At 45.3% G+C, this 22906-nt stretch overlaps 1 protein-coding gene across 15 annotated transcripts in view; it reads left to right on the plus strand.

Annotated features, from left to right (window-relative positions):
* Window positions 1–22906, plus strand: part of LOC139368582 (rap1 GTPase-activating protein 1-like) — a 124482-nt gene that overhangs the window by 75552 nt on the left and 26024 nt on the right. For 4 of the 15 annotated variants that reach the window (XM_071107616.1, XM_071107617.1, XM_071107623.1 and 1 more), the window contains exons 3-16: window positions 8848–8950; window positions 15433–15468; window positions 17154–17201; window positions 17583–17621; window positions 17785–17976; window positions 18636–18739; window positions 19465–19543; window positions 19666–19719; window positions 19834–19917; window positions 21288–21388; window positions 21496–21625; window positions 22203–22358; window positions 22480–22551; window positions 22664–22750. In XM_071107616.1, the coding sequence (XP_070963717.1) occupies window positions 8848–8950; window positions 15433–15468; window positions 17154–17201; window positions 17583–17621; window positions 17785–17976; window positions 18636–18739; window positions 19465–19543; window positions 19666–19719; window positions 19834–19917; window positions 21288–21388; window positions 21496–21625; window positions 22203–22358; window positions 22480–22551; window positions 22664–22750 (1285 nt within the window). Of the gene's footprint in view, window positions 1–8847; window positions 8951–12277; window positions 12777–15432; window positions 15469–17153; window positions 17202–17582; window positions 17622–17784; window positions 17977–18635; window positions 18740–19464; window positions 19544–19665; window positions 19720–19833; window positions 19918–21287; window positions 21389–21495; window positions 21626–22202; window positions 22359–22479; window positions 22552–22663; window positions 22751–22906 lie in introns of those variants that run through there. The other 11 variants (XM_071107625.1, XM_071107628.1, XM_071107618.1 and 8 more) reach the window with 7 other exon arrangements.

The following is a 22906-nucleotide window of genomic DNA, read 5'->3' on the forward strand; positions in this document are numbered from 1 at the left end:
CTATACAGTTGACCATTTCATTCCACTATTCTGATAGTCCCCTTACCAGACATGTCTTACTTCAATTCCTCCCACACCCACCAGCACCTCTTCCTTCTCATTGTCCTCCTCAGGGAGTCAGAGTGTCTGCTAGCTGGCGTGTCTGGGCTCCCACACCCTGTCCATCCACAGTGTGTGTGTGTCGAGGCTCCCACACTCTGTCCATCCAACGTGTGTGTGTCTGGGCTCACTGTGCTGGGCGGTTGATCTCTCATAGGACAGACTAGAGCTGCCTGCCTGGCTTCATTGAATTCCACTGAAGACACACTGGTGTCAACTTCATCTCCTCAAGAGACTCACTGCTGTCTGTCAGGAAGGTCTCTCTTTCTCTGTAAGATGAAGAGAGCAGCTCTACCAGTCAGTCAGTCAGACACAGCAGACGTGATAATGACTTTACCAACAGGTATATCACCCCACATACTGTAGTGTGGCTGATTTAATAGTCCTTGTTTACATTATTTAATAGATCCTTAGCATGGACAAAGACAGTGGCTAATTAAACATGGATTAGCTTTTAACAAGAGGGGGGGATTCAATTTCTTATTTCTGCTTAAATCTCTGCATAGGCTGTGCTTGATGACTTAGCCTAAGGGATAGTGAATCTATCTGTACAGGAACATCCGTGCCTCCGTGCTGGCTACAATGGAGAGAACGGCTACAGTACCACGTGAGAGGGGGTTCACTCGAACGTCTGTCAGGAGGAATGAAAGACCGAGAGGGAGAGTGCTGTTTACACACACACCTCCAGACTAATAGCAGTGTTGATATCCGCGTGTGTTTTCACAGTCTTACTGTAGGAGCTCTATGTCCGATTAGAATTGTCATATGATGTGTCAGTTCCAAAACCACCAGCGATCATTTTCAGATCTGCTGGTCCTTAATGTTTGACATGTCTGTTGATAAAAGATGACTGATGCAGTTTTTACAGTACTGTGCCGATACGTGCGTATACACTTCTTATAATAGACTTGACCCACTGGGCACGCCACATCATTTCAACGCGGGTAGTATTTGGTTGATTACGTTTATCAATGAGATTACAACCTATTTTCACACTCTCAAAAAAGACAGTCAAAAATGTGTTACATTCCCAATGTATTATCACATATCATCTTAGTTGTCACCTAAATGTAACATCCCTGTGGTTTCAACCATTTAAAAGAGTTCAAATATTTAGATTTTGTTTATTTATACAACAACTTAATGATGTGCTTCATCTACTAGCACAACCAAATGACCTGGATTGTAATTGAGACTATTTAAGTACATGGTGCCAGTGGTCAATGCCGTTTGAGATTTTGCGTAGATTATTATAGGAATTGTCTCCACAGCCCTGCAACATTTGCATGCTTTCTATGATTACATAAGTAGATGTTTATTGTTACAGTAACCTGCATCGTGTTTGGTTTACAACGCAACCAAATATGAAGATTTAAAGGAGACGTATCTACTTTGTATCCACTGAAGATGCTATTTCCATAGCTCCTCACATGGCCGTAACACATCTGGAGGAACACCTATGTGAGAATGCTGTTCATTGATCTCAGTTCAGCATTCAACACTATCCTTCCCTCCAAGCTTGACACCAAGTTCAGAGCCCTGGGTCTGGTCACCACCCTCACCTACCGCTGCACCATCGAGAGCTTCCTGACCAGTTACATAATGACCTGGTACGTGAATTGCTCCATCGGCGACCACCAGGCCCTCCAGCGGGTGGTGAAGACAGACCAGTACATCACTGGGACCGGGGCCCTCCAGCGGGTGGTAAAGACGGACCAGTACATCACTGGGACCGGGGCCCTCCAGCGGGTGGTGAAGACGGACCAGTACATCACTGGGACCGGGGCCCTCCAGTGGGTGGTGAAGACGGACCAGTACATCACTGGGACCTAGGCCCTCCAGCGGGTGGTGAAGACGGACCAGTACATCACTGGGACCTAGGCCCTCCAGTGGGTGGTGAAGACGGACCAGTACATCAATGGGACCGGGGCCCTCCAGCGGATGGTAAAGACGGACCAGTACATCACTGGGACCTAGGCCCTCCAGCGGGTGGTGAAGACGGACCAGTACATCACTGGGACCTAGGCCCTCCAGTGGGTGGTGAAGACAGACCAGTACATCACTGGGACCTAGGCCCTCCAGCGGGTGGTGAAGACAGACCAGTACATCACTGGGACCGGGGCCCTCCAGCGGGTGGTAAAGACGGACCAGTACATCACTGGGACCGGGGCCCTCCAGCGGGTGGTAAAGACGGACCAGTACATCACTGGGACCTAGGCCCTCCAGCGGGTGGTAAAGACGGACCAGTACATCACTGGGACCTAGGCCCTCCAGCGGGTGGTAAAGACGGACCAGTACATCACTGGGACCGGGGCCCTCCAGCGGGTGGTGAAGACGGACCAGTACATCACTGGGACCTAGGCCCTCCAGCGGGTGGTGAAGACGGACCAGTACATCACTGGGACCTAGGCCCTCCAGCGGGTGGTGAAGACGGACCAGTACATTACTGGGACCGGGGCCCTCCAGCGGATGGTAAAGACGGACCAGTACATCACTGGGACCGGGGCCCTCCAGCGGGTGGTGAAGACGGACCAGTACATCACTGGGACCTATGCCCTCCAGTGGGTGGTGAAGACGGACCAGTACATCACTGGGACCTAGGCCCTCCAGTGGGTGGTGAAGACGGACCAGTACATCAATGGGACCGGGGCCCTCCAGCGGATGGTAAAGACAGACCAGTACATCACTGGGACCGGGGCCCTCCAGCGGATGGTAAAGACGGACCAGTACATCACTGGGACCGGGGCCCTCCAGCGGGTGGTGAAGACGGACCAGTACATCACTGGGACCTATGCCCTCCAGTGGGTGGTGAAGACGGACCAGTACATCACTGGGACCTAGGCCCTCCAGTGGGTGGTGAAGACGGACCAGTACATCACTGGGACCTAGGCCCTCCAGCGGGTGGTAAAGACGGACCAGTACATCACTGGGACCTAGGCCCTCCAGCGGGTGGTGAAGACGGACCAGTACATTACTGGGACCGGGGCCCTCCAGTGGGTGGTGAAGACTGACCAGTACATCACTGGGACCGGGGCCCTCCAGCGGATGGTGAAGACGGACCAGTACATCAATGGGACCGGGGCCCTCCAGTGGGTGGTGAAGACAGCCCAGTTCATCAATGGGACCGGGGCCCTCCAGCGGATGGTGAAGACAGCCTAGTACATCACTGGGACCGGGGCCCTCCAGCGGATGGTGAAGACAGCCCAGTACATCACTGGGACCGGGGCCCTCCAGCGGATGGTGAAGACAGCCCAGTTCATCAATGGGACCGGGGCCCTCCAGCGGATGGTGAAGACAGCCCAGTACATCAATGGGACCATGCTCCCACCCATCTAGGACATCTACTGGAAACAGTGCCTGAGGAAGTCCTGCAGCATCATCAAGGACCCCACACACCAGCCACGAGCTGTTCTCTTCCTTACCGCCGGGTAAGGTTTGATACCAATAGGCTCAGAGACAGTTGGACAATGCATACCATGCATATCCCATACATACAACTAATAAAACATGAAACTTCGGGATTAATATTTTCCTGAAAATCGGCCAATTTCAATACCGGGAATAATTAATCATTCAAGTCGGAATTGCCCATTTAATACCTTTAAAACCAAAATATGGTCACTAATGCAGAGTTCTCCCCAAATTAGAGGGGCGTTGCACCACCTTGTCGTCTTGGCTGCACCACTATGTAAAGATTTTAGAGTTAATGACACTGATATTTAATAATGATAGAATAACTGTCTTTGATCACCAATGATCGCCGTTCATAAATGCTGAGTGTTATCATGTTTCTCAATTTATTAGCGCATTTCAGCAGTAGGCTATCTGGACACAGAGCGCTCTCAGGACACACCGAGCTCAATGTTGTCAAATCGTACAAACTTGGTAACGACAGTCAAACAAATGTGAAATTACCAAAGTTGCTAAGCTTGCTAGATAACATCCTTCAACAAATGACAGAATATCTCCTATATTTAGCAAAATCGAGTTGATGATTATACAGATAGCAGATCAGTTCATGAATAACGAAGAATAAAAAGTGGAAATATACTGAACAAAAACATAAAAGCAACATGCAACAATTTCAAAGATTTACAGTTCATATAATGAAATCAGTAAATGTAAATAAATTCATTAGGTCCTTATCTATGGATTTCCCATGACTGGGCAGGGGCACAGCCATGGGTGGGCCTGGGAGGACATAGGCCCACCTACTTGGGAGCCAGGCCCACCCAATGGGGAGCCAGGCCCAGCCAATCAAAATGTGTTTTTCCCCACAAAAGGGCTTTATTACAGACAGAAATACTCCTCAGCACCCCGGTCCCTCTCCTCTCAGACGATCCCGCAGGTGAAGAAGCCGGATGTGGAGGTCCCAGGCTGGCGTGGCTACACGTGGTCTGCGGTTGTGAGGCAGGTTGGACGTACTGCCAAATTCTCTAAAATGAAGTTGGCGGCGGCTTATGGTAGAGAAATAACATTCAATTCTCTGGCAACAGCTCTGGTGGATATTCCTGCAGTCAGCATGCCAATTGCACGCTCCCTCAAAACTTGAGACGTCTGTGGCATTGTGTTGTGTGAAAAAATTGCAAATTATAGAGTGGTCTTTTATTGTCCCCAGCACCTGTGTAATGATCATGCTGTTTAATAAGCTTATTGATATGCCACACCTGTCAGGTGGATGGATTATCTTGGCAAATGGGAAATGCTCATGTTGTACATCCGACAGCTTGGACTCTAGTCTATTTCAGTTCCTACAGTCAATCAGTCCTGCTTGCTGATTCATGTTGAACACCACTACAAGTTGTATTTTCATTAGTACATGTCAAGACTATTAATTGCCATGCCAACAAATTAAACCGCCCCTATTGAATTGACTGATTAATCACGATATTTTGATTACAGTTAGGCTACATTCGATGGACCACTACTGTCTACACTGTATTGGTATTGATTAAGGCATTGATGCTGCCTTGAGGTGTTTGTGGCTCAATGTCTCACACACATATGGCATGGCTAGTGGTTTCAGAGAGAGAGCAGATTATTTCAGGCAGGCAGGCTGTACCCTGGGTTAGAGACGGTGAGTAGAGAGATGTGTAGCAGGGAGGGTGGCAGGTAGGCAGAGATGTGTGGCAGGGAGGGTGGCAGGCAGGCAGAGATGTGTGGCAGGGAGGGTGGCAGGCAGGCAGAGATGTGTGGCAGGGAGAGTGGCAGGCAGGCAGAGATGTGTGGCAGGGAGAGTGGCAGGCAGGCAGAGATGTGTGGCAGGGAGAGTGGCAGGCAGGCAGAGATGTGTGGCAGGGAGAGTGGCAGGCAGGCAGAGATGTGTGGCAGGCAGGCAGAGATGTGTGGCAGGGAGAGTGGCAGGTAGGCAGAGATGTGTGGCAGGCAGGCAGAGATGTGTGGCAGGCAGGCAGAGATGTGTGGCAGGGAGAGTGGCAGGCAGGCAGAGATGTGTGGCAGGCAGGCAGAGATGTGTGGCAGGCAGGCAGAGATGTGTGGCAGGGAGAGTGGCAGGCAGGCAGAGATGTGTGGCAGGCAGGCAGAGATGTGTGGCAGGCAGGCAGAGATGTGTGGCAGGGAAGGTGGCAGGCAGAAATGTGTGGCAGGCAGAGATGTGTGGCAGGGAGAGTGGCAGGCAGGCAGAGATGTGTGGCAGGCAGGCAGAGATGTGTGGCAGGCAGAGATGTGTGGCAGGCAGGCAGAGATGTGTGGCAGGGAAGGTGGCAGGCAGGCAGTCTCCTGGGTTGGAGACTGTGAGTAGAGAGATGTGTGGCAGGGAGGGTGGCAGGCAGGCAGAGATGTGTGGCAGGGAGGGTGGCAGGCAGGCAGAGATGTGTGGCAGGGAGGGTGGCAGGCAGGCAGAGATGTGTGGCAGGGAGAGTGGCAGGCAGGCAGAGATGTGTGGCAGGGAAGGTGGCAGGCAGGCAGGCAGTCTCCTGGGTTGGAGATGGTGAGTAGAGAGATTCGTGGAAGGGAAGGTGGCTGAGTGTCCTCCCTGGATTCCTGAAGTGACTCCTCTCTAGAAAGACTCCTGCTTAATGGCACATAAAGCACACTTAGAGAAAATAAGATATTATTCACAACAGTAGTTTGCACACTTTGTGTGCTTGTTTGGTGTAAGATCTCATTATCTTATTTTATCATTGTGGCATTTTGAAAATTGCTGATTCTTTTTTAGAGATCAGTGTAGGTCGATGTGACTGAGCTTGTTGAGTTTGTCATTGCTCTAGGATGCCAGTGGGTTAACATACCGCTAATGGATTTGTGTTGACATATATGTTTGTGAAGACCTAGGAATGATTTTTACAATCTGACATCCTTTGGTTAGAGTGGTTTGTTTTGGCATGTAGATCATCTAAATAATTAACATTCACCCACACTACTCACACCGGGCCCCTTACAAACAGTGCCATCCAAATCGGCTAAGTCGGGTCTAACTCTAGTTTTTTAGAGATATAGTTACAGAATATAATGTTAGTATCACCTGTTAGAGCCTATTTCTCATCCTCTGTGGATTTTTACGTTTCCTGGGTAGCTAGCTTCATAGTAGATATTCCACATTGTGTACTGGTTTTATCTCAAGGTAAATAAAAGCTGCATCTTGCACCTTGACAAACAAGGAGGTGTAATGGTGGAAGTGAAGGGAATGCATTTACTCAGGAGAATAATCACATTTCCGCTCAGAGAGGTTGTCTGCTGTGTGATGGATGGGGCCTTGGAGAGGAGACCTGGGCACGCTGTTCTCGTGCACTGTTTAATCAAAACACCTGGAATAAAAGGACATGGGCTCACTCAAGACACTTTGTGATATTTCTAGGTTGAGCCCAGTCAACCTCTCACACCACGTTGTGCCACTTCAGGTGCAGTTAGATTGTGATCAGGACTAACTCAAACTCGGGGACTTGTTACATACGTTGACTGTATGTAACAAGTCTGAAGGTTCCCTTGTTTTACATATCCAGTCTTTTTGAATGGTTTCTGCAAGAAATTGAAATTCATCGTTTAGCGCTTTTGTGTTTTCCTCCAGTCACCGAGTCATCATATATCTATGATGTAATAATACTCCTGTCAGAACAATAGACAACGCAGAGAAGAGAAGGGTTGGAATGATATTGGATTAGTTTACTCAATCTCTTCATATCGCTCTTCAACCTCAGTTCACTTTTTACACCATAGGCCAGGGATGGGAAACTTTAATAGGGGTGGGGGCCACAAAAAAACTGAACTCATTATGAGGGGCCGCAGTGGCTTATGGGTCTGCGTGCCCACATCCATACCCCCACCCACCCTTGTGACAGTGAAAAGAAGATTGCATTTCTGCAATTCTACACATTTTACCATGGTGCGGAGAGAAGATTTTTGACATTTTATAACTATTTTCATGGTATTCTTCTAATTTTGCCATGGGGCTGTGAGAAACATGTGCAGTTTTACAGCTAATATCCTGAAATTCTACACATTTTGCCATAGGGTGGAGGCAAATGTTGGCAGTCTTTAATATGATAACTGATGATCAATGGGCCCCACCCCGGTTTGTAATTTGACCATGGATGGAGGGGTTTGAGTTTGTGTGCTGTTAATGCCGGTCCTCAGCTCCCACCCCCAAAATAACTTGAACTCACTCACCTTATGTGCTCTGTGTGTCACTTTTCTTGTACTCACACTGTCTGTCTGTACTCGTCCTGTCCTGTCTGTCCTGTTTGTCTGTACTCACCCTGTCTGTCCTGTTTGTCTGTACTCACCCCGTCTGTCCTGTTTGTCTGCACTCACCCCGTCTGTCTTGTTTGTCTGTACTCACCCTGTCTGTCCTGTTTGTCTGTACTCACCCTGTCTGTCCTGTTTGTCTGTACTCACCCTGTCTGTCCTGTTTGTCTGTACTCACCCTGTCTGTCCTGTTTGTCTGTACTCACCCTGTCTGTCCTGTTTGTCTGTACTCACCCTGTCTGTCCTGTTTGTCTGTACTCACCCTGTCTCTTCTGTTTGTCTGTACTCACCCTGTCTGTCCTGTTTGTCTGTACTCACCCCATGTAACCTGTGTCTCTGTAAATCCCTATTTGCTCTGCCTGTTCCTCTGGGCTCTTTCCTATGCTCACACTGTCAACTGACTTCTGTATAGTCCTTCATTGACTCAGCAATATTCAACACTCATTGGGAGGGACATGTAACCGTAGAATGCCAATTTTTCTAGTAATCTTTTCTACAAGTTTAGATAGCTGGCCGCTAGACTAGCTGACCAATCTAAAATAAAAATGCTGACATGGGCTAATTGAGTGACTGCTGATGCACAACCAAATTATTCTAACTCTCAATATTAAGTTGAGACTGAGTTTCTCTCTCTCTCCCCCCCCAACATTTGTATAATAAAAAATATATATATATACAGTGCCTTGTGAAAGTATTCGGCCCCCTTGAACTTTGCGACCTTTTGCCACATTTCAGGCTTCAAACATAAAGATATAAAACTGTATTTTTTTGGGCCTACAAAAGGGCCGGTTGCCCTTCCCTACCGTACGCCATTGTGACGCTTCTCAGAATGGGCACCATGCAGCAGACAGTGTTTCCTAAATAGCTGTGTTGTGTTGTGTTGCCATTGTAAGTTCTGCAAATCACGAACCCTAAAACCCTGAGGCATCCAGTCACATTATTCCTCTTCTCTCCCCTCATGACCTCAGTGTGATATACAGTATGGGACATTGTCTGATCTGTCTGATGTTCATGTTTCTCTCTCTGTGTTTTCTGTGTTTCTAGGAAACAAGATGGGGGTGAACCCCGGATCTCAACCACACTAGATCCTCCGTTGTTACAGCCCCCGTTGTCACCGCTCCCGTACACCGCTCCACCGTTCCTCAAGGTAGGAGGGGAGGGAGTGGACGGAGGGGTTTGGGTTTGTGTGCTGTTAACGCCGGTCCTCAGCTCCTACCCCCAACATAACCTGATCTCACTCACCTTATGTGCTCTGTGTGTCACTTTTCTTGTACTCACACTGTCACACCGTCCGTCCGTCCGTCCGTCCGTCCGTCCGTCCGTCCGTCCGTGTAACCTGTGTCTCTGTAAATCCCTATTTGCTCTGCCTGTTCCTCTGGGCTCTTTCCTATGCTCACACTGTCAACTGACTTCTGTATAGTCCTTCATTGACTCAGCAATATTCAACAATCATTGGGAGGGACATATAACCGTAGAATAACTATTATTTGATATTCATATTTTCTTTGACTTGTGGAATTACAGTATGTGTTTGGCAGCTGTTATGATTCCATGAATATCCAGATTAAACAAACCCAGTCCTATTTAATAAATGTGAACAAAACAGCGCCTGTCTGAATAATTGTCATTCCAAAGGTAAAATGTCCCTGTCCCAAAACTAGAATATGTCACTTATAAAGACTGGCTTGCCTTCTTACCTCACTAATGTACTATTCTGCTTATGGCTTACTGTTACCTAGCTCTAAATTAATTCACAATTCAAATTGTATCAATAGCACTTTTCACTATACTTGTCAGCAGCACACATTTCCCAAATGATCCCATTTCAAAGAATCTCTTTTGACACGTCTTACATCTGAACCGAAAGGATAACTAATCTTTCTTAGATATTTTGGGACGTATTAGATTGAAGGGAGCAGAGATTGGAAGATTAAGAGGATACAGTCTTGATGATATCAGTGAGGTTTAAGAGGTACACTTAGGAAGGAAGGATTTACACTTAATCCTAAATTAATCCCACCCGTGAAGGATTGGACAGGGCTCGCAACCATGAAGTTCAAACCTTTACAGTCATCTGTAGTGTCATTGTGAGGAGATGATGTGTTAAGGTATTGCTGAGAAATAGTAGATTGTGCTTATTGATAGTTGTTGGAATGAGAGGTACTGTGGGGCAGGGCTGGGGTCAATTTGAATTGAAGGCAGTCAATTTAGGAAGTGATTTAAAAATGTGTATAAAATAAATTATAACTTTGGAAATAAATAGCTTCTACTCTTCAGTTTATTCAGAAGTAATCGAAAATAGAGGCAGTTCTTTCCAATTTTGAATTGTTATTTAAGTGTACTTCCTGAATTGACTGCCTTCAATTCGAATTGACCCCAGCCATGCTGTTGGGGTCAGAGCCCTCTGCATAGGGCAGTCTTTCTTGTGCACACACACATCTAGCCTCAAGGTTGGTCATAGACTGCTTTGCATGCCACACAACTCCTACCAACTCTAATTGAATAAAGTAAATATCATTTTTATCCAACTGTAGAGATTAGATTAGATATGACCTGCAGCTTCCTCTTCTAAATGTTTCCACTCTGAAATTACAATGAAACATGTTTGTTCTGATTTCACGTAGATACATTATACTTCACTTGACTTTGACGTGAGGTGATGAACAGGGAGAAACATGATATTGATAACATGATATTGATAACATGATATTGTAGCGATCACATAATTTTACAAGATGTAACCATTGTTGTATATTCAGACCTGCTGTACTCAGTATCAATTGTCATTGTAACTAGTTGTTGACTAGGCTGCAGTCATGCTATTCAACAGGTCCTAATTGATCATATAAGTGCAGTCATCTCTGCTTTCCATGGCGTTTCACTCAGATAAACTGGAATGGCAATGTCTTCATGGTTCTTCATGGTTCATTTACTGTATGTGCCCAGTAAATTATAAAAAGAGGATGCAAGTCATTATACAGTTCCAAGCTGTTATTCTTTCTTAGAAATACTAATGGATAATGAAGCATAAACATTGTCTTTACGTAGTTTAACAAAACATATATCAAGACAATAAGAGGAGGACAAAGGAAATAGAGAGCTCTCTACATAGTGGACTGGACCCAGTAGACACACATGCCCAGATAGGAAATAGAGAGCTCTTTATATAGTGGACTGGACCCAGTAGACACACATGCCCAGATAAGAAATAGAGAGCACTCTACATAGTGGACTGGACCCAGTAGACACACATGCCCAGATAGGAAATAGAGAGCTCTCTACATAGTGGACTGGACCCAGTAGACACACATGCCCAGATAGGAAATAGAGAGCTCTCTACATAGTGGACTGGACCCAGTAGACACACATGCCCAGATAGGAAATAGAGAGCTCTTTATATAGTGGACTGGACCCAGTAGACACACATGCCCAGATAAGAAATAGAGAGCACTCTACATAGTGGACTGGACCCAGTAGACACACATGCCCAGATAGGAAATAGAGAGCTCTCTACATAGTGGACTGGACCCAGTAGACACACATGCCCAGATAGGAAATAGAGAACTCTCTACATAGTGGACTGGACCCAGTAGACACACATGCCCAGATAGGAAATAGAGAGCTCTTTATATAGTGGACTGGACCCAGTAGACACACATGCCCAGATAAGAAATAGAGAGCACTCTACATAGTGGACTGGACCCAGTAGACACACATGCCCAGATAGGAAATAGAGAGCTCTCTATATAATGGACTGGACCCAGTAGACACACATGCCCATATAGAAAATAGAGAGCTCTCTATATAGTGGACTGGACCCAGTAGACACACATGCCCAGATAGAAAATAGAGAGCTCTCTATATAGTGGACTGGACCCAGTAGACACACATGCCCAGATAGAGATACTCCTCTCCAAAGTTTTAATGATGTGCTCAGCTCAGACAGAAAGTGGGTGTGTGGAGTAGCAGCTGCCAGACAGGTCTGGTAGAGAGAGGAGTTATTGTTCCTTATCCTTATGAGAGGACTATTAGTCCTCTGTAATGAGAGGTCCCAGCTCTGACACCTGCACTAGGCCTACATACTAGGCACTGTGGGTGTGGCTGTTCAGACCTCCTCCTCTCTGGCTGGCTGTCTGGCTGGCTGTCTGGCTTTCTGTCTGGCTGTCTGGCTGATTCTGCTCATTCTTTGTTCTTTATTTTCTCTTTCTTTCTGAAAAGTCTTTGAAATGATGATTAGCCAAAAAGGAATTGCATTGGAATTGAGACATTTGATTAAGTTCCAATGAAGTTATTCCTAGCTATACGACCCCAAAACGTTGTCTCTATTGTTATAGAGTGGTGCTGGCTGTCCACAACTTCTCTATCATCTCCAGTGTTGGTAGGAGGGTGCTGCAGGGACTTGTCTGAGCAGTAGAGTACATCACAGCCTGAGGAGTTGGACCATGCTCTACCTCTGGCCATCTGCCAGACACTCAGAGAGAGAGAGAGAGAGAGGGCTGGGGGACAGGGACAGGAGGAGTAGGGTTGTGCTCATAGTGCACTTTCAGAACTCATTACCTCCTTCTCCTCTTCCTAGACAGAGTGGCATAAAGAGAAAGATAGTGAGGATTGCTGACCAATTCTTTGGACACACGGACAGTCGGACACACACCTGATGACACTTGCTGTGTACACACAACTCTGTGACTCTCCTAGTTTGGCTGTAGTTGTTTGGGTAACTTCTACACTGTGGGTGAGGGACTGCATTATCGCAGTGGAATACAGGCATGCCTCTGGGGCAGCAGGCAATGTGCTCTTCTAATACTGGACACTTGAAATTAACAGTTGAACTCACAAACCAGTGACCGTGATTTATTTTCTGCTGGAGGATTTTGTTTCATGGAAAATAGTCTTCTTGAAAAATGTCTAAAAGTTGTCAGATCCATCTCAATGCTCCACTGGTGACAGCGGGACCGTGGAGGAAGCACAGCAAAGTAAGTACTCGGATAGACTAGTCACACCTCTGACAGAGAGCTCTCTTTTGATTGTCTGATAATTATTAGGACCAGAGTAAGAACTAAGCAAGGGATCATGACTCTTAGCAGTCATTACTCATTAGCTACCATGTATGTGTCAGGGAAAGTGCCCGTTCTCTCTGGCATTCATGCTAAATTAGACAGGGAAGAAGACAAGGACCGTGGTAGATTTAATTCAAAGACCCGCATTCATGGCCCCTTTAAAAAAAGAAAAAAAGTAAGATGTGAGCCTTGGGTCAGTTCAAATTCAGGTCGGTGTTTTAGACTGAGGATGGAAATAGTCAATACTACCCTGATTGTTGTATTTCCTTGTTCATTCAGTTGGAAAGGATCAATATGTGTATGTGGGCCTCCTATACTGTTGTGTTTCTGACAGCTAACAGTTCTGTATGCAGTAGCAGCTGACAGTTCTGTATGCAGTAGCAGCTGACAGTTCTGTATGTAGTAGCAGCTAACAGTTCTGTTTGTAGTAGCAGCTAACAGTTCTGTATGTAGTAGCAGCTAACAGTTCTGTTTGTAGTAGCAGCTAACAGTTCTGTATGTAGTAGCAGCTAACAGTTCTGTATGTAGTAGCAGCTAACAGTTCTGTATGTAGTAGCAGCTAACAGTTCTGTTTGTAGTAGCAGCTAACAGTTCTGTATGTAGTAGCAGCTAACAGTTCTGTATGTAGTAGCAGCTAACAGTTCTGTATGTAGTAGTTCTGTATGCATCTAACAATTATGTATGTAGCAGCAGCTAACAGTTCTGTATGTAGCAGCAGCTAACAGTTCTGTATGTAGCAGCAGCTAACAGTTCTGTATGTAGTAGCAGCTAACAGTTCTGTATGTAGTAGCAGCTAACAGTTCTGTATGTAGTAGCAGCTAACAATTCTGTATGTAGTAGCAGCTAACAGTTCTGTATGTAGTAGCAGCTAACAGTTCTGTATGTAGTAGCAGCTAACAGTTCTGTATGTAGTAGCAGCTAACAGTTCTGTATGTAGTAGCAGCTAACAGTTCTGTATGTAGTAGCAGCTAACAGTTCTGTTTGTAGTAGCAGCTAACAGTTCTGTATGTAGTAGCAGCTAACAGTTCTGTATGTAGTAGCAGCTAACAGTTCTGTATGTAGTAGCAGCTAACAGTTCTGTATGTAGTAGCAGCTAACAGTTCTGTATGTAGTAGCAGCTAACAGTTCTGTATGTAGTAGCAGCTAACAGTTCTGTATGTAGTAGCAGCTAACAGTTCTGTATGTAGTAGCAGCTAACAGTTCTGTATGTAGTAGCAGCTAACAGTTCTGTTTGTAGTAGCAGGTAACAGTTGTGTTTGTAGTATGTAGACCATAAGGACGTCATGTGCTCTCTAAACCATTCAGCTGGCCATACTGTTTTGTGAATGTCATTGTTTTCGACAGTGTGTTTTCCAGGCCAGTGATGTTTGTCTTTAGGGTTTGTACTGTAGCAGACCTTTGTTGTTTGCGTATAGCGGAGGACTTTACCCATACTCACTCTGAACACTCAGACCATGTAGTACTGTACACAAACGGTTTGGTCAGCCTTGAGGGAGTTTACCTTTTGGCTGGACAGCTTCTTTTGACAAACAACACATTTGAGACTGGAATTATCATACTCTTTAGATACTGAGTAACAACCTTAATCAACGCTACAATTTAAAATAAATCAATGCAACTTGTCCAAACTGCTCAGCATGCGAAATGGTGAGGGGAATAATGTTACATGGAGATACATTGTGGTTAGTCAGTTGAAACATGGATGAGCATGCTTTAGTTTGGAAAAACAGGTCAGTCAGTGTTGACTATGGAACACGGTCAACTTCAACCAGGGAGGGGTGGATTAGTTCACACAGGTGGAATCTGTCAGAAAGTCCAGTAAAAGTGTTGATAAGAAGTGGAGGATGACTCAATTCCACTGGGACGTTGTAGTCCTACATAACATGTGACTGTATCATACAGTACACGGAAGATGCTGCATTTTCCAATCTGTAGTTTTCTTGATGTTGATGAATGGTGTACTGGCAACCTGCCCAGACTGATGCAGACCGACCGAGTGAGCGAGCATGATGCAGACCGACTCCTAACGTATAGGTTTACAACCCAACATGACAGCATGACAGGCATGCTGTCTAAGAAGCTTTTTGTGTCAGACAATATACTGTACCTCTTGGCAATACAGTACATCTCAGACATACAGTAGAGTGTCATGTTCTTGTTGTTATTGTCATGGAACATCGTCTTAACTGGTGTCATCATCAATGGGAGAAAGGTGTGGTTTGGACTGACTCTCTCTGTGAGATGGGGCCCTTTAATGATGAGTACCACCATGAGTACCACGCTGGTGATTTTACGTGTGTGTTGCTCTCTGGGATGTAAACACCTTTTTAAAAGGAATATTACAGTAAAAGAGGAGTCTCACTTCTGAGGGGGAAAAAACTATTAGTCGAGTGTGTGTTTCAACAGGACCAGATGTGTAATGCCGTGGAGAACTAATGCATAACAAATGAATTGTGGGACGGTGCTAGGAAAGCATATGTTATAGGCCAGAGTTCACACAGTCAGTATTCAGACATTGTCCCTCTCTAACACTGATACAGTTTAATTCATGTCCACTTTCTCCTCTCTCCAGACCACAGATTTATTTGAAATGATTGAGAAGATGCAGGTAAGGTATATTGGATTTATTTTTGTTGCTTTTAAAAAAATCTAACCTAAACTTTCCAAGCAAGGCAGTGTCACTAACCAGTGCATTGAGTATCTATGAGATGCTCTGTTGGCTTTGCATTTCAGTAACAATGGCTTGTCTTACCTCTGTACTCAGGGTCAGCAGGGCTGGGTAAGACGGTGTTAGAGTAAAGATGTCAGGGGTGATATGTCTGGACAGACACTCTTACGAGACTTATACCCAGCCTCATGTGCTGCTAATTATCTTTTTTTTAAGAACACCTGGTAACCCTTTGTCCTTTGAAAGCCATTACCATCCTCCCTACCCAAAATAGTGGAATATAGGTATCGTGACAGCCTTTGCGCTACTGCAACACAAGACAAGACCGTGTTTGATACACTACTAAACATTGGGGAACAGGGTGTCCTTTTTACACGGTCTGAAAGTACATTTGAACTTTAACAGATGACTTTATAGTACTTACTGTAACAGCATCAACATTAATATATGATGTTCATCTTTCTCTATGTATGATGTTTTACTTCAGGATTATTATGAGAAAAGGAAACCAAATATTTGGACTTGAAGAAAATGGGTTTTTATGCTCTATGTTGACATAGTTTTGTGTAAAGGGTTGTCTTTGAACAGAAGATAATCAGTTTGTTTGCCAAGTGCTCCAGGAATCCCTCCTCTCCTCTATCTCAGACAGCATATCAAACAGACAGCAGCACCTATCAGCTCCATCATATCAGACAGACTCACAGCCCTCACATGGTCAGTCCTTTACCCACATGTCTGTAGCCAGTGTCTGTACACACTTGTGGACTGAGGAACAAACACTCCACTTGTGTTTTAGGGGTATTCAGGCCCCATGCTGTCCAGTATGCCAAGCCTTTATAAGTGACACAGTCCCAAAGGTCTTATTACTGCATCCAGGCCTTTGTCTTTCAGGTTAACTGGCTGCTCTTTTCACAGATGAATTCATTCTATGCATCTCCCTACCTATCTCTCTATCTCTCTCCACTCTGCATCCCTTTGCTCTTTTGCCCGCTTTCTGTATTACACACATGGATGGCTGTGTTACATCTTACTCTGTTGATAATATGATTAGTCCTCCCTGTACTTTGTTACTCCCTCTGGAACTGTGGATTCAAATGTAACTAATCTGTCAGATAAGATGTACGACACGGTTGTGAATCAGTAATAATGATGAACGCCTCTGGACCTCTGATGACCTGGGTTTGGACTGTAACATCCGCTATCATGTGTAACTAGCATTCTCCTCTCTCTCTCTCTCTCTCTCTCTGTCTCTGTCTCTCTCTGTCTCTCTCTCTCTGTCTCTCTCTCTCTCTCTGTCTCTCTGTCTCTCTGTCTCTCTGTCTCTCTGTCTCTCTGTCTCTCTCTCTCTCTCTCTCTCTCTCTCTCTCTCTCTCTCTCTCTCTCTCTCTCTTTGTCTCTTTGTCTCTCTGTCTCTCTGTCTCTCTGTCTCTCTGTCTCTCTGTCTCTCTCTCTCTCTTTCTTTCTTTCTTTCTTTCTTTCTTTCTTTCTTTCTTTCTTTCTTTCTTTCTTTCTTTCTTTCTTTCTTTCTTTCTTTCTTTCTTTCTTTCTTTCTCTCTCTCTCTCTCTCTCTCTCTCTCTCTCTCTCTCTCTCTCTCTCTCTCTCTCTCTCTCTCTCTCTCTCTCAGGGCAACAGAATGGAGGAGCAGCGATGTACCTTTCCTCCCCCACTCAAAGTATGCTGGCTCTCAAGACCTCTCTCACACTGACACACAGTACCTCCATTGTCTCACTGCTCCTCATATCTCTCTGTATCTGACTGCTGACAAGAGAAAAATGTTGTCCATGCTTACAGTTCACAGCACTCCAAATGCTCAAATCTAGCAGCCCTCTATATCTAATAATGTATAAACTAACATGGTTATAAGGATATAATAAATGCTACAGAGTAATATAATCATCACATCCCTGCAGCCTCATTGTCTGTATCAAAGCTGATAGGCACTTTGGCTTGGATTTAATGGTCACACAGCATCACATCATTCAATTAGTAGTATCACTGAAGCCTACTGAGAGGAAATGTCTTACTTGGTGTGTCTGTGTTGTTCTCTCTGCAGACTGAGGAGGACTACATTCCTTACCCCAGTGTCCATGAGGTATGTACAGACTCAACTTCAATGCAGTCATTTCACCAGTAACATGGATTTGGGGTATTTGTGCTTCATGGTTGATATTTCAGAATTCATTAGAAATCACTATCACACTGCTTGGGCAAAAAGCCCCCAACCTCTCTGTGCTCATCTCCATGTTGCTAACCAGGTGTTAGAGAGAAAGAGCGGGTTCCCCCTGATTCTGCTACCTCAGTTTGGGGGTTACTGGATCGAGGGGAACAACCATGAGCTGAGTGATAGTACTGACCCAGACCAGATCCAGCCTCTGTCCCCTACCACACGCAACAAGCTGGAGAGTAACTCCACCGCCAAGATCTACAGGAAGCACTTTCTGGGCAAGGTGAGGCTGAACACTGGGACTGTTGTGAAGGAGTTTTCGTTTCAGCATTTCTGTACTTTGTCTCCTCCTTCATCCCCCCCTGTCCTTCCAATCACTTCCAACTGCCCCTACAATAATATGACAAAAACAAGCACCGTGGCTGTAAATGAATGAAAAAGGCTATGTGGGTACAAAACATTTGTAGAGCACCTTAAATACAACGTTGTGTAGCCCAAAGGGCATTCTACTAGTATGGAGAGACCATAACTGTTTTCCAACCATAAGTGTTTTACAATCAATATCCCTTCCTATTCATTACAGTAATGAAAGTGAATGAGTGTTCGAACAATCCCACCTGGTAACCTAATAAGAGCAACTCCTCGTGCCGGTTGACACTTCAGAGACGGGTGCTAATGAAGATGCATTAGGCTTTGCCACATGTTTTACACCAGCCACAGTAATAAGACATAAATCTAGTCTGCTCATAGAGGTGAGGAAAGATTCTGAATGGAATAGCAGCAGTTGCCTGGCACAGAAGGCCTACTGTTAATAAATTAGCTAATTAAAAGTGTGTGTGTGTGTGTGTGTGTGTGTGGTGTGTGTGTGTGTGTGTGTGTGTGTGCAATTTGAGAGAGAAAATGGTCTCTTCGGCTGACTGTATGCTTGTGCTGCGTCACCAGGAGCACTTTAATTACTACTCAGTGGACGGAGCTCTGGGACATCTGGTGTTCTCCCTGAAGTATGACGAGATCGGAGACCAGGAACACCTTCGCCTCATGCTCAGGTAAAACAACCTTAGCCTCCACCACCATCATCACCATCACAATCACCACAACCATCACCACCATCATCATCACAATCACCACCACCACCACCACCATCATCACCATCACAATCACCAACATCATCAACACCATCACAATCACCACCACCACAACCATCATCACCATCACAATCACCACTACCACCATCATCACAATCACCACTACCACCACCACCACCATCATCACAATCACCATCATCATCACCACCATCACCACCAGCAGCATCATCATCATCACATCCTTCTCTCTGCTGGCTCTCATCCCTCTCAGCTCCTCCCCTTCCATCCCTACGTTCTCCTTTATCAGGACACTGTGTATACATACAGTACATACAGTACTAGACTGTAAACATACTGATTCTGTTTACAGAAGTCTGTATCTCTACAGTTGTAGCTCTGCTGTAATCAATGGAAAGTTGCTCAAATTAGAATTTCCATTCACTTCCAGTGTTTATATAAGTCGTTCCCTGGTGTGGTGATAATCCCATTCTCCAACTGATAGTCTTATCATAGGAGTCATGAAGCCAGGGAGAATGAAAACACCACACTGTCATTTCCTTATCCGCATGATGTGACAGATGGACTATTTAGGTCAGTGAGTGGGTGGAGGGATACGGACGCAGGGACAGAAGTGTTGCATCACTATGATCATCGTAAGAACATGTTGTTATGATTGTCATCACCAGGACCAAGCTGAAGACCTATCATGATGTGATCCCCATATCCTGTCTCACGGAGTTCCCTAACGTGGTGCAGATGGCCAAGGTGAGAGCATGGTTAGGAACAGTTTATCAAAACATATGTTCAAAAGTTGAAAAGTGTCATAATAGTATCATAGTGACACTTGATGAAAGCGTCCATGATTTCATGTGTCTTCTTTTTGACAGCTTGTCTGTGAAGAAGTGAATGTGGATCGCTTTTTTCCTGCCCTTTACCCAAAAGTAAGCCTTGTGCTTTGAAGTGTTCTACTTCTGAGATATTTAACAACAGAACCTTTTACAAGGATAGTTAACTTCTGATGCTGACTTTTCATTCAATCTGTGATCTGTCAACAGGCTTCAAGACTCATCGTCACTTTTGATGAACATGTCATTAGCAACAACTTCAAGTTTGGAGTCGTCTACCAGAAGTTTGGACAGGTGAGCCTTGATACATCAAGACCAGTTAAAACTATTGGTAACACTAAATACAGAGCACATCAAATCATATTCAGGCCGAACTCAAGTACTGACCGAGTCCTGACGTGAGTTCATTATAATGAGTACCCCCTCTTGCAATTCTCATAAGATAATTAATATGCTTAAAGGGTGATTATGCAACATTTTCTGACTGTATCAACAGTGGACTAATTAAAAAATATATGTTTTTAGTGGAGTTTCCCTTTAATGCTTATCCTCCTCCCCCATTACATTCACATAGTCTCTCAAATCCTAAGTCAACTGTATGTTTCTCTTCAGTATTCCTTCTCATTACAATCACAACACTATTGTTTACTGATAAGCTACTGGAGCCTCAATAGAGGTTCCTTGTATCTTTTCATTGGGCCTAGGGAGTGGAGCTCCACATCCTTGACCTTTAAACTCTAAAGCAGAGGACCACACTCAGCAGATATAGGCTCCATCTCACAGGGGCTCCAGGGGCCTCAATAACCATCTCCTCGGAACCCAGAGAGACATTAACATGCAGGAGAAACACTGGGGATTAAATACACATAGAAAAGCAACGGAGGGAGGGAGAGAGAGAGGGAGGGAGGGCAAACAAACATGCACAAAGGTCTGAGAGGTCCCTCTCAACCGCACTCATAGATGTGTGCACACACACAGAGCCACTCTAGTCACAGCACAAACAAACTCACTAGAGAGACAAAAGCACTTTCTCTCGTCCGTCAAAGTGAAGGGCCTCTCCTGTCTCCTCATCTCTCACGGTGCTGTGTAGTTGACAGCCAGGAGTGATAAACTAACCCTCAACGCATGATCTTCTCTATACGTTTATTGAAACATCTTCCTTCCTCCAGGCACCTTAGAGATCGAACCGGGTTAAATGAGAACAGTGTGGTATTATGATTGACCATGCTCACTGTACTGTACCTTTGTAGTTAAGCCCAATGCTAATCAGGCATTATGCTGATGGATGCTAAGGGTGCTTCCGTCAGGCGCCACTATAGATTTTCTAATGCAAGTGTTGTTGACAGTGTTTTGTCTTGATGTTTGTTGATGGATCCCGAAGTATAGATAGGTTTTTATCCAGCTCCCTATTTTCTGTGTATTCTGGGATCAGGGACAAAAGTGTTATCGTTATTCCCTCATTATTCTAGTTTTGTATTAGCCATGATAATGATAGTATTCACCGTACAGCAAATAGCGTACGTCTTGTCAAGTATGTCATCACGAGACCTTCATATATATGACATGACAATGCGTTATGTAATCCTCATAGTGCTTTGGTCAATGGCAGTGTTTTTCTTCAAATGTATGACTGCCGGTAACCTCGACAAAATCCTTGTTTGCAGACATCAGAAGTCGAGTTGTTTGGAAACAGTGCCGAAAGTCCTGCCTTTGTTGAATTCCTAGAGTTTCTGGGGGAGAAGGTCGAGCTGCATGACTTTAAAGGGTAAGAACTTGTTAATATACTCATTCAATATCAAACGTATGGATATCCTGAACAGTGTATTGGAGAAAGAGGCAGGTTTCACTGAATGGTCCTATCTATCGGTCTAGGTTTCGTGGTGGGTTGGACGTGACCCACGGCCAGACAGGCTCTGAGTCCGTCTACCACAACTACCGCAACAAGGAGATCATGTTTCATGTGTCCACCAAGCTGCCTTATACCGAGGGGGACACACAACAGGTACTGTACCAGCCTCGCCTGCTCTTCCTCTCCTGCTCTATACATTTGATGCAGACTGTCATCATCACACTGAGTTTCTGTCATGGATCACGTTTTACATGAGTCACTTTCTCAGTCTTCGCTCATCAGGGCAAGTGTCACAACTCAAACACAGACAGACACCTTATCAGGACTCGTACACAAACAATGTCTTAAGCCTGTCTGTACAAACAAACACCGTAAGTTAACAGGAAGAACACACGCAATGTGTAATCAGAGCCCCCAGCTGCAGTGGGAGCAGCCGATTGAGAGTAAAGCCAATCAGAGCTTTTGTCCAAGTTGATATGGTGGAGCAGCAACCTTTCCCCAGGTGTTTGTTTGTCCTGGCTCATCTGCTGTGAGAGAGAGGGACGGACGGAGAGGGGAGAGAGTGAGAGGACAGACAGACAGAGACAGACAGACAGACAGACAGACAGACAGACAGACAGACAGACAGACAGACAGACAGACAGACAGACAGACAGACAGACGTGTTCTTGACCATTGCATGTGATCTGAATGCAGAGTTTTATAAACAAGTTGCTGTGTTGTGTTGCAGTTGCAGAGGAAGAGGCACATAGGGAACGACATTGTGGCCATAGTGTTCCAGGAGGAGAGTACACCCTTCGTACCAGATATGATCGCCTCCAACTTCCTCCATGCCTACGTAGTGGTGCAGGTGGAGAACGCCTGTACTGACAACGTACTGTACAAGGTGCTGTATCCGTCCCTGATCTTCACTAATAAACACATCGACTGTCTCATGTCGCCCACCAATCTATCATACCACACACACATTATCACCATTCATGACACGTGTGATTGTCACCTGTTAGGTGTCAGTGACAGCGCGAGATGACGTACCTTTCTTCGGACCTCCCCTGCCAGACCCGGCTGTCTTTAGAAAAGTGAGTTGGTCCAACTACAATCCCAACTCCGGTGGCCTTCGGTCAGCTTCACTGTTTTCTCTCTCCTCCATCATCTTGTCTGTCATTCAGTCCATTTCCTCTTTTACCCCAGGGTCCAGAATTCCAGGAGTTCCTCTTCACTAAGCTCATCAACGCTGAGTATGCCTGCTGCAAAGCTGAGAAATTTGCCAAACTGGAGGCGAGTTATTCTCCTTCTCAGTCATGGTTTTCAATGTCAGACAGTTTTTTTTGGCAGACAGTGTTTTCAGTGTTTTTCTGCCAAGGTATGACACCTACCATTACATATCATCTGTGAATGCTTTTCTGGGAATTTGTAACTTTAACTAGGTGTGTG

This window comes from Oncorhynchus clarkii, chromosome 16 (assembly GCF_045791955.1).
Source record: "Oncorhynchus clarkii lewisi isolate Uvic-CL-2024 chromosome 16, UVic_Ocla_1.0, whole genome shotgun sequence".
NCBI classification, from domain to species: Eukaryota; Metazoa; Chordata; class Actinopteri; order Salmoniformes; family Salmonidae; genus Oncorhynchus; species Oncorhynchus clarkii.